Source organism: Protomyctophum bolini (assembly GCF_963924005.1).
Source record: "Protomyctophum bolini genome assembly, chromosome: 24".
Taxonomy (NCBI): domain Eukaryota; kingdom Metazoa; phylum Chordata; class Actinopteri; order Myctophiformes; family Myctophidae; genus Protomyctophum; species Protomyctophum bolini.
Window position 1 is genome coordinate 13837406 of NC_137885.1, and position 17282 is coordinate 13854687.

The window sequence follows — 17282 nt, forward strand, 5'->3', positions numbered from 1 at the left end:
TGTTGATTTTGTCGACTAAAATGACAAAAGAAAAAAAAAGTTTGTCGACTACCTTTTTTTCACTGACGAAAACTGAATAAAAACAAGCTATGAAGCTATGAAGCTATGATGAATAAATCTGTGACTGATACTGACAATTTTGTCAACAAATTTAAAAAATGTCAGGGAAGGGCTAGTGGAAAAGAGATCCAGTAGAACTTAAAAAATCACTTCACCACTTTTCAACCTATCTTCATATAATTTGGTCCTCACTAATGTTTATGATAAAATACCACCATTTGTTTCTACTCAGTCTGTGTCTCATAGGAGGGCTGTGGACAGTTCAGAAACCCGTCCACCAGTGACATTATGATTAGGCAGATTTTTATTATTGTAAGAACGATTTTCACATTTCACACTTTTCAGGAATAGAAAGCCTTCTGTTTCTATTAGCTTGGATTCCCATTCGATGATAATGAATGAAATGGTGGTATTTTATCATGAACATTAGAGAGGACCAATAAGGCCTTTCTCTGCACCACCTCTCTCCAATAGTTTATATTGTGTTTAGTTTCCAAGATGGCCACAGCACCAGGAGGGGGTGGGGGGAGGTGAGCAGGTGGGGTTGACATGCCCAACTGGGCTGCGTTCACACATTCAAGACACCTGTCTTGTGCCTGTCTTGTGTCTGTGTTTAATGGCCGCTCCAATGCATTTCCAATGGAAGCCCATAATGCTTTGACCAAACATTTTGTTTGATGCAGGGGGGAGGGGGGCAGAACACATCCATCAAAGCTGTGTTCAGACACAAGTCAGGTGTCAGACACAAGTCAAGTGTCTTGAATGCAGCTCAGTAAGGGCACATGTCGACCCCGCCCGCTCACCTCCGTCCCACCCCCTCCTGGTGCTGTGGCCATCTTGGAAACTAAACACAATATAAACAGTGGGAGCAACGCAATGCAAGTGGATGGGAGGAGAAATCCGGTGAAGTCTCTATATAACTCTATGATAGACACAGGGGAGAACATGCAAACTCCACAAAGGCCCTTTCGCCAATTAACCCCACCTCGGGTATGGGCACTGATGAACGCAGAGGAGGGAACACGCCCCCCAGCACCCACAGCGTCCCCAGTGGGAATCGAACCCAGGACCTTCTAGCTGTTATTTAATTTTTTAACTGGCAGTCTTGACTGAGGGGCCTATAGGTTTAGTGGGGCGACGCCCTCAACCAGTATAATAATGTAAAAAAATGTCCACCACTGCTATGCCCTATTGCTTTACTTTATGGTAACATTATCGCCCGGTCATTTTGTGCAGGGACGTGCGCACAGACATCAAAGGGGGCTTCAGCCCCTGCCCTTTTACCCGTCTGTAAAACAGCTGCCCTTTCCAGAACACGAATGCAGCATTTACTATGGTTAAAGAAATGCACATGCCCGGGCTCCTTTCCATGCCGTACCGGAAGGCAGCATTCAGTCTCCTGAACTTGAACATATATAGCATTTTGCGTTGAACTAATTTGTTTAGAAATCCATGTCGTATACACCACATCTCCACTAGCAAAAGAGTGCTGGGTTGCAGATCTACAAGCTCTCAACGCGTCGCAGCTATTTTCGCTATATATTTTCCGTCCAAAAGTGCCCTCTTACGGGATCTAAGCCCCCGCCACTCTCTGCACGTCCCTGATTTTGTGTGTTCTGTCCGTGGAGCCCTGCAGGGGGTGTGACACTTGGGACAGCTGAGGTTCTGTGCAGGCACATCCGTTTAGTTCATCACTGACAGATGCACGGACGGCGTATCAGCTCTCCTCCCTCAGCGTGAAGCGCATAGAAGGACCCTCCAAAAGCCTAATGGACCGTGATAGTGAACATTGCCCACTCGAGAATGCAGCTCCACAGGCGACGCACACATCTCCTCTCACTCTCCTCCACTTCTCAAAGTGGGTGCCGTGCATATAGTGACGCATGTCCAGAGGGGTGCACTGACGGCATGCCGCAGAATACTTTGATATTTGAAATGTGTCAATTTGACTTCAGATTATTCCGGAAAAGGGGCTGAAATCCCCTGGATTAAGTGGTTAAGTAGTACAGCAGTGTGGCCCTCTGCGCCTAACACTGTAAATTTGCTATTTACAAATTAGGCATTTAGCAGACGCTCTTAATCCAGAGTGACTTATATTAAGCAAGAACAAAAAAGCATGGCAAAAATCACATATACATAACAAGTAGTTATCATGAAACATAAACGTAAACTAAGAACGTAACAGTGGAATATCTATATAATGAAACTGTACATACTGTATATACTATAAAGTGCTATGCTATTCTAGTGCTGTCTACATAAAATGCTATAAATCTGTGTAAAATGCTATCAGTGCTAGCTAAGTTACATAAATTGAGCCTTTGCTGCCTGTATGGTCGTGCTACGGGCCATGATGGAGTCTGAAGAGGAGGGTTTTTCAGACTACGGCGGAAGATTGGGAGCACTACCTTACGTCACGTGCCTACGTCACGTGCCTACGTCACGGGCCTACGTCACAGGCTTACTTCACGGGCCTACGTCACACGCCCGCGCGCTACGAGAACGGAAATAAATGAACCCAACAAACCGCCCCCAATAAACCGCAGTACTTGTGAGTATTAATGTCCTCAGTTACTTTTCGCCCTGATGTGTACTTCCCAGAATCCCAATACATGATTATCCCCCTGCATGCTTTCACTGACTGTCCTCTGGGGTGTCCTCTGGGACGCTTCATCAAAGTCAAGAGCAAAGAAATTAATTCCTTTTTTTTTCTCTAAAGGAAAGGGAATGCGTTTGGAGGGGGGGGGGGGGGGGGGGGGGGGGGGGGCAGCAGCAACATCTGTCTGAGCCCCTGGAGATGTTTGTTGCATTTTCTGCATGGGATAATGCCCTCCGAGGAGTGTATATGTGGGGAAGGGGACGGAGGACGGACATACTTCAAAGAAGTCAAAGAGATTCTATGTAAAGAGGCGACACTCCCAAGTCACCATAGTAACAGTGCCTCCGCCATATTAGAGTGATGACGTAACTTCCGATTGATTTAAAAAACATTTCAAAGTCACGCTGTACAAAACAAGAACTTGTTTTAATCCTATTCTACTCTAATATATTTATTTGCCCATTTATTTATCACATTTATGAATGGATCAAAGCATAAAATAGTAAGTAAGTATTCATTCAGAATTTAAGGGTGCACGCGTGCGCATGCATGTATGCACGTGCACGTGCGACCGTGCATGTTACGTGCGTGTTTGAGACGTTACATAGACAAAGCGTTGCCACCATATTGGAGTGATGCCTCTATCCTTTTATTACTCTATGGCCCTTTTTGAAACCGCCCTACACACTTGCCCTCGATATGCACGTTCACGCGAGGCTGTGCCATATTAAGTGCCGTCCGAACCCAAGCAGCCTTGAGTGGAAGTGGCTTATAAAGGCCTCAAGAGAGAGTCTGTGCCGATCTAGACTTGATTGCCTTGTGCAGCCCTGCTCTCTGTCCGCATGGAAACCGCGACCTACAAATGTAAGTACCACCACAAATAAATGATAAATAAACTGCTCCTAAACAATCTTCACCTGATGCAGAATAGACAACGCTCCAACTGATGTTAACAAGGGCTCTTTATTTACCCCACCCAAAACTATACATGAAACCACACAAACAAAACAACTTATAACAAAATGATTTACCAGCACCATGGGTGTATATGAAATGTCCTTTTTGACAGTCACGCTGTAATGGTTCAACCCGCCTGCAGCTGGTTCAACCCGCCTGCAACTGGTTCAACCCGGGCACAGGACGGCGGTTTCAACACCAAATCCCTGAGAGATCCCAGATGGATGCTGTATATATTGTGAACTTGTGAACTCGATACCGCCCCCATCTGGCGGAGTCAGATTAACAACCCGGGGCAAAGGCAAAGGCCCTCCTGCACACGCAGGAGGGCATTCCTGGACGAGCAGTGGCAGGAATCGGAATGTTTGCTGTGTGAGGGCCTGTGTGTGTGTGTGTGTGTGTGTCTATGTGTGTGTGCGTGCGTACGGAGGAGGCCCTATTCTCTCCGAGTCAGTGACCCCGAGCAGTGAGCAGTGAGGTAGGATGACATCATTCACATGCTTGGTTCTCTCAGAAGAAGACAGACACCAACATGGCTCCGCATCAGCTCTCTGTCTGTGTGAGAAGCCTGCTCATTACTGCAGCTGTGCTGCTCTGCTGCTGCCACGTGGACTCAGGTAAAGACGAGACGAAACAACATCGGTGCAAATAGCAGATGTACAAGCTCACAAACAATGCGTGATTGTGAGCTTGTAGATATGCAATCTTTTCAAATAGCCGAAATGCATAATGGAGTGGTTAATGTATATATTCTTTACAATAAAAAATATAAGATTCTCCAACGTAACTATAGTCACTAAAGTTTTCAAATAATTTTTAGTGGAGTTAAAAGTTACTATATTTTCCTCTGGACTGTATACAGTGGAGTGGAAGTAATTGGAAATAATCCGGTAAGTAAAGTAAAACTACCTCAACGTTTAACATTGTAGACCGTCTATTTTGGCTGCAATATGTTACACGACAGAATGTAAAATAGGGCTGCCGCTTACTGTAACTGTAATCTAATTTGTTTGAGTGATTAGTTATTGATTAGCATAGTTTTGAGTTTTAGTATTTGTTTTGACTCGACTTCAGTCACTGTGACATTAGTAAAGGCAGGTGTGTGAGTTTAGATGATTGCACTGGATAGTAATCAGCTGTGTGGGCTTGAAAACATACCCTTTGTGTTAAGCCCTAATCACACCAAAGGGTCACCATGCAACTCCTTGGGTCAAAACGGTTGCAAGGAGTTAACACTAAAACCGTCTCGACCCTTTGGAGTGGTTTGGGCCATTTGAATTCCATGCGTTGAATCACTAGGCTCAACGTGGGTCAACGTGCAACAGGACATTCATCACATCGCAGTCAACGCTAAAAGCGCCGTGACCCTTTGGTGGTGGTTATAGGGCTTTAGAAGCATCCATTTCTTCTCCGTGTGCAACAATAAATTAATGTGATGCTTCTCCCTCTCACCTTCTACGTACTTTCACCAGGAGGCAATGCTGTAAGTTAGAACTCATATGGATGTAATCATTTGCATGTTGTGACAATTTCATGTTTGCATTATTTAGTTAAAAAGTTAATGTTAAAAAAAAGAGCATTTTATGGTCATGTCATGGCTACTGTAAAAAGAACAGGACAACATCTCATGTTGTTTGTTTGTTTCAGTTTTTACTCCATGACCTTGTAAAAGGAGAAGAATCACCAGTAAATGAACCAATCTTACATCACGATTCTGTCGTTCTTTCTATGGGGAATTCGATTTTAACTCACTGTTGAGCTGAGGTTCAGCATACACGTTGGCAGGAACAGCACAACTTCTCCTCAGAGCCAAATATTGTAGCCTACTTTCACTCCACTATACAATGCCGTACAAAACATGTACTTCATCCACACCGGATTCAGCAATTATATTACTCGCTTATTCATGTCTCCATCCATTAATCCATTCATATGCAAATTGCATACTGTATCATTCAGTAAGGTGGAAGCAGAGGAGAGGAGAGGTAGAGGGGTGGGGGTGGAAGGAGAGGAGAGGTAGAGGGGTGGGGGTGGAAGGAGAGGAGAGGAGAGGAGAGGAGAGGAGAGGAGAGGAGAGGGGGTGGAAGGAGAGGAGAGGAGAGGAGAGGGGAGGGGGTGGAAGGAGAGGAGAGGAGAGGAGAGGAGAGGAGAGGAGAGGAGAGGGGAGGGGGTGGAAGGAGAGGAGAGGAGAGGAGAGGAGAGGAGAGGAGAGGAGAGGAGAGGAGAGGGGGTGGAAGGAGAGGAGAGGAGAGGTAGAGGGGAGGGGGTGGAAGGAGAGGAGAGGAGAGATAGAGGGTGGAAGCGGAGGAGAGGAGAGGTAGAGGGGAGGGGGTGGGGTGGAAGGAGAGGAGAGGTAGAGGGGAGGGGTGGAAGCGGAGGAGAGGAGAGATAGAGGTGGAAGCGGAGGAGAGGAGAGGTGGAAGCGGAGGAGAGGAGAGATAGAGGTGGAAGCGGAGGAGAGGAGAGGTGGAAGCGGAGGAGAGGAGAGGTGGAAGCGGAGGAGAGGAGAGGTGGAAGCGGAGGAGAGGAGCAGGGACGTGCACACATACATCAAAGGGGGCTTAATTCAGCCCCTGCTCTTTCACCCGTCTGTAAAACAACTTCCCTCTCCAGACTACGAATGCAGCATTTACTAATGGTCGAAATTCATGTTGTATACACTGCATCTCCACTATAGCTAAAGCATGCTGGGTTGCGCCCCGAGAATAGCTGATCTACAAGCTCTTGTGGGCTTAATAAATGTATTGTACTGCAAGGACAGCAAAACAAAGTCTATACACAGAAGAGAAGAGAGTGAGACGAGAAGGAGAAGGGTTTGAGAATGTGTGAGAGAGAGAGTAAGGGGTCAAATGGGTGAGACAAATTCAGCAGGAGTGAGATGGAGGGGGGTGGAGTGTAGGTGAGATATCTGAGGATGTGAAAACTAGAAAGAAACCTCAACACACACAGAGAGAGAGAGAGCCTTAGGTGAGATTTTCTCATGAATATAAAGTTATGATACATAAGAACTAAGAGATCACGTTAGAATAAGTTAATAAGTAAGTATAATAATTCATAATTCAGGTGTCATAGCATAGCAGCAGTGTTGTGAAGAAGTAGAACAGCGTACTTCATTACATGACATATTGCATCGTGTTGGTACAACGTGTATTGATTAGAGTATCTGGTCTGTCTCAGCGGGGTACGCTGACCGTTGTATTGATCACATCTGATGTGACGACGCCTCCGTCCGGACATGCTATGCGCCACAGATTTTCAGAGCGGTCAAGGTCAAAGTGCAACGGTCAATGTTTAGCCCTATATGCTTATACATGGGTCATGCACGCCAGCGTGTGGAACATGTTCATAAAATCACACGGCATATACTGTCAGTGCTGTAAAGTAACTATTAAGTACATTTACTCAAGTACTGTATTTAAGAACAATTTTGCGTGAGGTTTGATTTTGCTGGAGTATTTCCAATTTTCTGTATTTTTTACTTCTACTGCACTACATCTCAGAGGCAAATATTGTACTTTTACTCCATGACAAATTTCTAAAGATTGTTTATACATTGGATTACTTGAAATGGGACATCCTGCATATTTGACTACTTTTGGTACCAAAAAATATTTTCTCAATTGACAAAAATAAGCCCACAATGCAAGCTTGTACATATAGGGGCCTATGCTGTTTTCTATACTTTTGTGCGTCAATCTTGTATGATGAAGTATAGGGTATTACATTTACAAAACAATTTTTTTTTTAAGGTTTCTGCCCGACAACAACTATGCTTGTTTACTATATCTTGGACACCTATTCTCACATTTTTTGCACAACACATTTTTTTTAAGGGTGTTCTCAGGCAGTGTAGGGAACTGTCACTAAACAGTGTGCATAGAGCCAATATTCTATCTCCCAGCTTCCAACTGTCGCGGTGTGGCCCCTACTATGACCCGCGGGACCCTGCTGGCTGCTGCTGCTCGTGATGAAAAACGCTTGGGGCGAGTTTAACACCTCTCTTTATAGACCAGATGACCATGCCAGAGGCGGCGAGGCTACAAGTTGCTTTGTATATACTCTTCACTCGACGCATTGTCTGTCTGATGGACAGACGTCCAAACTGCACTGACAACAAGTCACCGAGTGACACCTTTTCAATCCGCTGCTGAGCAGCAGCTGGCTTCATGTCGACCGACTGATAAATAATGCAGCTAGTGCTTCTCAAGTCTAAGACAAATTTCTTCCTCGGGAGACTAATAAAGTATATCTCTATCTCTATCTCTCAAACCTTTTCCCACGTCAAGGACTGCCAAATTGATATGGATTTGGCCCCCATGGTATACGGATACCCCCAGAAGAGAAGATTTATGTAAAAGTCTGTCGGGTGTGTAAGCCTCATACTGTATGTCCAAAAACCTTTCAGGATTCAAACGCAAAGGCATCAAACGTGTCGGAAACCCCAGCACGAAACACGGCCCTTCACAAGTTAAAATATGGAGACGAGGTTCCTGCCCGACGGCAACAATTTGTCACGCACGGGTGACGTTGATGACTGAACCTACCCTGAACATGTCTTTCTGCGTTGTCTGTCGGTGTGTCGGTGTGCCCGTGTGCATGTGTGTGTGTGTGTGTGTGTGTGTGTTTGTGCGTGTGTGTGTCAGTGTCAGTCGGGGCGACAGGACGTGATACGGTGGCGGTGGCTCCGGAGCGGGCCAAGCAGTTCCTGTTGGCCGTGGCGCGGAGCAGCAGGCCCAGGAGGAACGCCGTGTGGGACCGCAGCAGGCCCGACGTGCAGCAGTGGATCCAGCAGGTCATGCGCATGGGCTACGACGAGGCGGTATGGGTATATCTTTCTGAAAAACCTTATGTTTCTGTATCAGTGGTGCTCAATGCTTCACGTCAAGGACCCCAGAAATGATATGCCTCCACCCCCCCCATCTGAAAATATGTTGTTCCAGGGACCTCCCCACAGAAGCAAAGATTTGAGTTAAAATGTTCACGATTAAAAAAAAAAATAGCAGACCTACAAGTTTATGAGCTTGTAGATCTGCTATTTTTCAATAGCTAAAGTATAACATAATGCGAGGGGGTGCTTTAAAACACCAAAAGGGGTTCCTGACCAAAATGGGTTAAAAATGGATATTTCACTTAAAAAAAACCCCTTCATTTCATCGTCTACTCAGGCTCATGTGAACACCACAGACAGAAGGGACTGTTATCATCATATCAGTTCTATTCTAGCTTCTCCTTTTTGACCAACAGTAACCGAATTACCGGTTTACAGTAGGCCTACTGAAACGATGGTCTAAAACTTTCTCAAAAATTATGACCACCCAATTAATCAGAAATGATACATCTTTGATTGGATGGGCAAGACATGTTTTGGTGCCACGTACCACCCCTGCCCCCCTAGAACCATGATTGATCGATTGATTGTTTATTTTCGTGTCATGCACACCTTGTGCCCAACCCCCATGGGTTTATAAGACACCATTTCACATTTGCAATTACAGCATGTTTTACATTACATAATTCATTATATTACACCTCAGATGTATACAGAGTACTCTGTCTTCTTTCCCAAGCTTGACAAATAAAATCTGCTACAACGAAAGTCCCTTTGGCAAAACATATCTCCATTTTTACATTAAATCTAGGAAATCCCCACGTATAGAAGACATCTTACTAACCAAAATATCCCTTAAGTCATCGTATTTAGAGCAGTAAAACTAAAAGTGAACTTCGTTTTCAATTTCATCTAGATCACAGAACATATCTCTCATCTTCAGGGGATCACAATATCTCTCATCTTCAGGGGTGGCATTAAACCTACCAGTCTCCAGTGCTAATGGTAATGTTCCTGACCTTATTTGAGCACAAAGAGATCGTTGTCTTTTGTTTAAATTATACTTCACATAAGGTTCTACAGTGTATATGTCCTTTATAAGGCAGTAGGTTCGCAACTTAGGTTTGTACCATAGGTCCCTACACCAGTTTTCTTTGTATCTGGAGAACATTGTATTTATTATTATTATTTGTTGAACATTACATTGTAATCTATTTTGATAAATAAAAAACAAATCATTTGAATAAAATAAACTTCTCAGTTCATTTGTCCAGGGGTGACCACCTCTAAGATCCCAGTTAAAGATCTTTTTGGTGAGTCTCTCCTCAGACATCTTCACAAGTCTATTCCATAGTCGTATCATTTCACATTTGTGTCTGATGCTTGGAGGTTCCCATCCAATATCCCCGTTTATTGCTTAGAATGGAGTCAGTTTATGGACTCCCAGAAAGGATCGAATAGCTCTATGGTGCACGTTGCTACAGCTTGCATATTCTCGGCAACCCCAAACACCAGAAGCATGGTCCGACACCGGACATACCGTACGCCTGATTCGTAAAGTTGTGTATAAGCATTGAATCCTAAATGTCCACAGTGTTTAACTTTGTTCATGACAGAGCCTAGTGCCCTGCCCGCTGACTGAGCTATAGGATATGAATATAATGACCATGAAATATGATATGTGTGCGTGCGTGCATGTGTACAGTGCGTGCATCTGCTCAAAGGTTACAGTGGTTCACCGATCATAATCAGTTTTTTTCACGCAGCTTCCTCCAAGGATGCGTGCTTTTAAAAACGAGAACTGCAATGTCTCTCCAAACAACTGCATCCGTCCTTGTACAAATAATGCACATATTATACCCTCACCATCGGGCAGAATCCTTGTATCGCCCATTCATGTTTTTATATTTTTCTTCCTGTAAATGAATGCTCTATACCGTACGTCAACATTGTCGAGCATTTCTTTACGAACCTTTCAACACGCACAGAATATCTAGCTCCACGACGATTTATTTACGGTATGTGTGTGACATCATCATCATACCCGGAGTGCATGCGGGAGCGCCTATACTGAGTGGAAAATAAACTATTTTCTGGCCTTGACAGCCCATACATTACATCCAAACAGAAAAGTCCTATCTGATCGCACTAAACAACGTTAAACATTAAACTTACTTTAGCTACACACTTTGCCACTTGATTTTCCACTCACTTTATGCACTTGAAGAATACCGTCTGTTGGACATAATATAGGGTTTCCACACGACAGTGTCGATCGTGTTTAGAAACGGCAGTATCTGTGTCTGCATCTGTCTTTGCAAAAATAAAGCACACATGCTTATAGGAATAGCAGCCACAATGTCTGCGCGGCAGTGTCCAGCCTGCCCTCAACGCCTCCGATAGCAGATATAGCATTATTATACACAGCAAGGACATCTCAACTTATTACAGTACATTTCCTGGAACTGAATGACCTGAAAGCAACGTAAACCCCTTGTACTTTCTTACTTGTATACTCTGTGGCCGTTTAAAGATTACCATTGTAGAAAGTCGACTACTTGCAATTTGCAAAACAAGTTGTTAATGCCACAGTATGTACGGTATTTATTATTTTATTTTACCGATGGCACGGAGGGGAACAGGCTTTAGTTTAGACATACTATTGGTCCGACTGTCATTAGACTGACAACCTACACCTCAAACCCTAACCGCAAGCACGGGAGCAGCGCATGTTCGACCGCATGTCCGACAGGTGGGCGGCCGTGGGCCCCAAATGACTCCGGGCCCCAACGCAAGGTGAGGGCGCTGGAACAACATCTTTTCAGATGGGGGGGGGGGGGTCGGCGGCCAAATACATATAATTCTGGGGCTGCTTGACATGAAATGGTTTGAGAACCACATATAGAATCAGTTTTTCAGATAACTGTCAGGATTTAGACGATTGTAGAATCGTGACGTGATATCACGTCCTCCTGAAAAGGTCAGCCTGTTCTGTTGCGTATGGAGCCAGCCGCCAGCCGCTGAACCAAGGTCAGCGCAATAATGCCACGCAATCATTCTTAGGAACCCATCGTGTGTGTGTGTGTGGGTGTGGAGTGCTTATACGTAAATACTCTACTTTATACATAAAGTGACCATATATTATGGAGGCGTGATGCCACGAGGCGTGACCATATATGGCGTGGGTGACTAACTAACGGACCGGACATGCAGGTTTTCATAGTAAATGCGTGCGTGCGTACAATACATGGCCAGGGGGGTTGGCAGCATGCCAAGGCTATACTGGATGACGATTGGCTGTATACAGACAGCTGCGTTCCATTGATCTCAGCTGGCACTTGTGTTGCAGCTCCGCCCCCCGGGGGTCAAGCTCAAGACTTTTAACGTATTCCGACATGACAACAACGCACACTCCAGAGTACTGCTTCCCAAACAGTGGGTATGGACCCATCTGTGGGTCGTGGACACATTTTTATAGGTCCTTTTTATTTTTGGTTTCCTACACATTTTGTTCAGCACAATCTTGACTTCATCATAACACCAATGAAGGAGGTCAAGACGACTACACCCCACAGCAGTCCTAACAGACCTGGACTATACGCGGACGACATCCGTCTGCTCTCCGACCAGGTGGAACAAGCTCAGGGCAACTCCTAACCAAAGTGGAGGCGGAGTGTGCCACCAGGGTTGGCCCTCGGCTGAATGCCAAGAAAACTGAAGTTATATCAACGATATCCCTTCGGAAGATCCACCTCTGACAACAACAGGAGGCACTGCTCTGAAGGATTTCAAGGACTACAAGTATACCTGGACTCATGGGTCGACTCAACGGAGCAAGATCCTTAAAGTGAGGAAGGCACTGGAGGGCCCTGAATGGTATGGCCATGAGCGTATGGATCTTATAGAAAGCGTTCGGCTGGTATGATATACAGTATGAGAGACCAATAAATAGGCCAATTATTGGCTCAGGAATCATGCGGCAAAAACCAATACAAATCTGCACAAATTCAAGGCTTCATGGGGTGTGTAATTGATAGAAAATAAGTATTTTTTCGCTGAACTGTACTCATTCAACAAACATGAATCCATCACTGATGGATAAATCAAGTCTATATGGAGCTATTCATGAAATCTAGGAAAATGTTTAATATGCAAATTATACAAAATGTAGTGAGGATCCTTGCTCTCTCTCAGCTAAGGGGTCCTTGGCAGGGACGTGCAGAGTGTTTGAGGGGCAGGGGCTGAAATAAATCCCATATAATGAGGGCACTTTTGGACAAAAAATAGAGAGCTTGTAGATCAGCTATTTTCGGGGCGCAACCCAGCACTCTTTAGCTAGTGGAGATGTATGTATGGAGACTTCAGGGGGGAAAAAAGCAATTATCCTGAATGCTGGCATGGAAAGGAGCGGCACTTTCACATTTCTTTCACCATAGTATATAAATGCTGCATTGGTGGTCTGGAAAAGGGCAGTTGTTTTACAGACGGGTAGAAGGGCAGGGGCTGAAGCCCCCTTTGATGAAGACCCCTGACGTACAAGGACGCTGTCATCATTATCGTAGAGCAAAGCTGCGGGCATCGCGGTTGCGGCAAGCCTATAGGCTAATCAAGCTATCAATTATTCAGGGCCGGATTAACACCTCTGAGGGCCCCTGGGCACTGAAGCTCGAAGGGCCCCCCTTCACATACATCACGTAAATCAAATTTTTGCTTTTTTGGGCCGTTTTGGGGCGGTTTTATGTCGTTATATTGGCCTATTTCCGGTCGTTGTTTCCATCGACTAAAACTAAGACGAAAAATGTTCGTCGACTTTCTTCACTGACGAAAACTAAATGTAAACTAAATGAAAACTAAGCTATACGATGACTAAAACTAAGACTAAATATACTGACAATTTCGTCAACAAATAAAAACTAGACTAAAATGTTAGGAAGTGGACAAGAGATCCAGTATAAGTCATTTTACAATTAGTTGCATGCTGAAAATAGCCGATCTACAAGCTCACGCTGCGACGTCTTGTGAGCTTGTAGATCGGCTATTTTCAGCAAGTGTAAAATCAGTCATTATGACGGCATCAAGGCTCACCAAAATACATTTTAGTCGACTAAATCAACTGTAGATTTAGTCGACTAAAACTAGACTAACACTAAGAGATTCCAGGTGACTAAAATGTGACAAACTAAATAAACTATTCAAGAGACTATGACTAAAACTAAAATCAAAATTTGCTGCCAAAAACAACACTGCTATATAGCCTACTGTTGGGCAGAAACCTCTTATTTTAACGTATTTTTATTTGTATTTATTTTTCGTAATTTATGCCCTTGTATACTTCGTCATTCTATGTTACACAAAAGTAGCAAAAAATTACAGATCTAGTACCTTGTAGATCTGCTATTTTTGCTACTTTCTAATTGGAATCCCAAATATTATTTTGCAATTATTTTTATTTGTGATCATGAAAAGTTAATTATTTCAAATGCATTTAGTTATACTTATAGGTTAACATGAAAACAAATATATTGGACAAAAGTCAATACAAATTTAATACTATAGTCATTAAGATAATATAGACTAAAGTAATTAAAGAGGGTCATGTTTGCACGTATAACAGCTGAAATCAAATTCAATACTATATCAGTATTCCCATAACAACCTGCGGGACGCATTAAAGCTGCTATAATAATTTCAATTACTTTATTTTGTATATTTTTATTTTGGTATTCAGACAGCCAGCAATGGGTAGAACGCTCCCAAAAAAATAAGTCTCTGTGACACATCATCTAGGGGACGCAATCTGCATTCAAAGCTTCCTGATTGCATATAGTCATTGCGACCAGGGTTATTTTTTCGACCAAAGGCACAATACCAAACTGAGTGAACCATACATGTGCTGGTGGCAAATCCTCAGACTTTCCTGCCCACCATTAATGCTGTATGAATCAGAATGAGTCAGCTAGAGGTGCGGGGAGGTGTTTTAATGGCGATGGATCACCCAGAATATAAAGAGAGCAGGTGTGTAAGGAATAGTATGGTATATGTATGAATGTGCCTATAGATTTGGCCTTGGAGCGTTGATGACACTCGTGTCAGAATATTATTTAGCATAAGTGTGGATTCTTTGTGGACGAAACACGGTCGGGGAGAATAAATGTCGTCAAAGCTCTCGTTCCGCACGTCAATCTTACGCAATGAATAGACCGACCTTACTGTCTGAATGGGCTGTGTGTGTTTGTGTGTGTGTGTGTGTGTGTGTGTGTGTGTGTGTGTGTGTGTGTGGGTGTGTGTGGGTGTGTTTGTGTGGGTGTGTGGGAGTTTAGTTCAAGGATATACATTTGTGATAGAGTGCTTGTGTCTCCATCACGTTTTGGCATAAACCTTTGCTCTCATTATAAGACATGTATTTCATTAGTATGCCTGTGTGTGTACAGGCCAGGGCCTTTCCCTTGGCCCCACACGTATTGTACTGTACTGTGTACACAACATTGAAGGATGAACATTGAACAACACATGAACAACGCTTGCAAAGTAGCCTCACGTTGCGATGCTAATATACCACTGCGCTGCACTGCGTGGGGGCATTTGCATATATGCATTAGGGGCAGAGGAAGTCTGGCTATGCGCCATGCAGGTTACTTGCAAAGTGCATCCATTGGTGTGCGTGACTAAAACTAAATGAAAACTATTCAAGGGACTACGACTAAAACTTGCTGCCAAAAACAACACTGGTACAATGCATACCCTATATATACCATCCAAACCAACTGTCCAAACCAAGAGGAACATCTATATCACCATAACAATTCTATAGTCCTGAAAAGTCCTGAAAAGTTGCAATGCGAAAATGGAAGCCTTCGTTCTCACAACAATAAAAATCTAAACATTTTTGTAAATAATCTGTCTAACAATGATGTCACTGGTGGACGGGTTTCTGAACTGCCAGTAGAAAAGAATTGTGCTATATTATCATGATTAGAGGACCTATTCTATGAAGATAGGTTGAAAAATGGTGAAGTGGTCCTTTTGAGTGAATTTACTTAGTACATTCCACCAGAGTAATCTAGTAAGAGAGTGGCGAGATATGGGCTATAGTTCCAAACATTGGAACTACCCCATTGTGAACCCGGACATGTTGAGCTGCTGAGTACACCACGGTTTTATTTTAGAAATGTTGAGTATGGGTCCCCAGCATGTAGAAACTGCCGGATGCTAACTTCAACTTGCATATGTTGAGCAATTTTCATAAATGCCATACTATGTGACCACACCATTAAAACACCATTGGGGCCCATGAAGTAAATCACAGTCAAGTTCAAGTGCACGGTCATGTGCCCGAGACGGAGATTGATAATCTCCGTCAAATTAGTGCTATGAAAACTGATCGCATCGCCTAGAGGCGCTTGCTGACGATGGGCACATTTTATTAATGGATTAAATAGGCCCGGGTCCTCAAGGTGTTAACAACCTTTAGAAGGGAAAACATTGCTACATTCTTTCTGTAGCATGTGACATGTCAAACTAGGGAGTTTTCATGATGCTGAATCCATTCTAAGCATTAGTTTTGTAAAAAAGATAAACACTCCTTGGGCTAAAAACGGCCATAGCCATAGCCCAACGAGTGTTTTTGTGCAAAACTAATGCTTGGAATGGATTCAGCATCATCAAAACCCCCTAGTTTGACATGTCACATGCTACATAAAGCATGATGACATTTTGATTTGTTAATGGTTAATGGTTGTTAATGGTGTGGGCACATATTATGCCAATGATGAAAATAGCTCAACACGTGCGTGCTTCATGGTCTGTCCCTGTGCATCATCATTGACATCATTGACTCTCCTCCTGTCCCTGTCCTCCCCGTCCGTAACAGAGGCTGGAGATGGACCTCTCCTATTGGATGGATCGCTCGCGGTCCAGTGATCAAGGACGGCAGCATCATTACGACGAGGACGCTCCCATCGGTCCCCGGGATCCCGCCAATTACCGACACGGCGCCAATGTCAATTATGACTACTACTGATAATGGCCATCCCGCGGGACACGCCCCCCTTGCCACGTTCGCCTTGTTGCTGCTGGATTCTGAATGATCTTGATCCGTTGAGACAGTTCATTTTCAATTGGCCGATTATTTATTCTGCTTTTTGACCCACGGGCCACCATTTGATGACATTTTTAGCCTCTCAGACCCAAAACTTAAAGAAGATTTTGTTGTCGTTGGATAAGATTTTGTCTGAGATGCCATGCTTTTTTTAGCCTGGCTCTAGCACCTGAATCGCTAGCCACATTAAAAAATTATGTTCAGGCGATTTAGGAATGATGGAGTGAAACGAGTGTGAGGCTAATGTTTTTTGGCAAACGTTTATCAAAAATAACATTCTCTAATTTTCTATACTTCTTGAGAGCGTAAAAATTAAACCAAATGGACTCGTATGGGTCCATTTGGGTTTGCAACTCCATCATTTAGCTGGGGACCATCTGGAATCCCCTCAAGGACCACTGGTGATCCCCGGACCACTGGTTGAAAACCACTACGTTAAGAGTTTTGTTGTTTGACAAATAAAACAAAGGGACAAAACAATTAGACATAGAAAGTCTACAAGCTCACAACGTTCTGTGATGGATTGTGGATTTGTATAGTGTATATATAGAGCGTCGCAGTCTCGCCCCCTCAAGAGACCCGAAAATAATTCCCCGTTCATTTTCCTCAGACTTTTCAAAACGTATTTATTTAAAGACGTTTACGCAGGCGGACAAAACTGTTGTTGTGACAAATCATGACAATAAAGTTATAAACACAATGTTTTTGGCCAAACAAAGAATTGTTGTTTTTCTTCTTTG

General features: G+C 43.7%; 1 protein-coding gene across 1 annotated transcript; it reads left to right on the top strand.

The window, feature by feature from the left end:
• Window positions 1–4148: 4148 nt before the first annotated feature.
• LOC308311764 (augurin-A-like) lies at window positions 4149–16464 on the top strand (the record flags this gene model as incomplete). The annotated part of the gene is made up of 3 exons (XM_080758546.1): window positions 4149–4233; window positions 8278–8435; window positions 16315–16464. 3 exons carry the CDS (start codon window positions 4149–4151, stop codon window positions 16462–16464), a joined length of 393 nt encoding a protein of 130 aa, XP_080614672.1.
• Window positions 16465–17282: the final 818 nt, after the last annotated feature.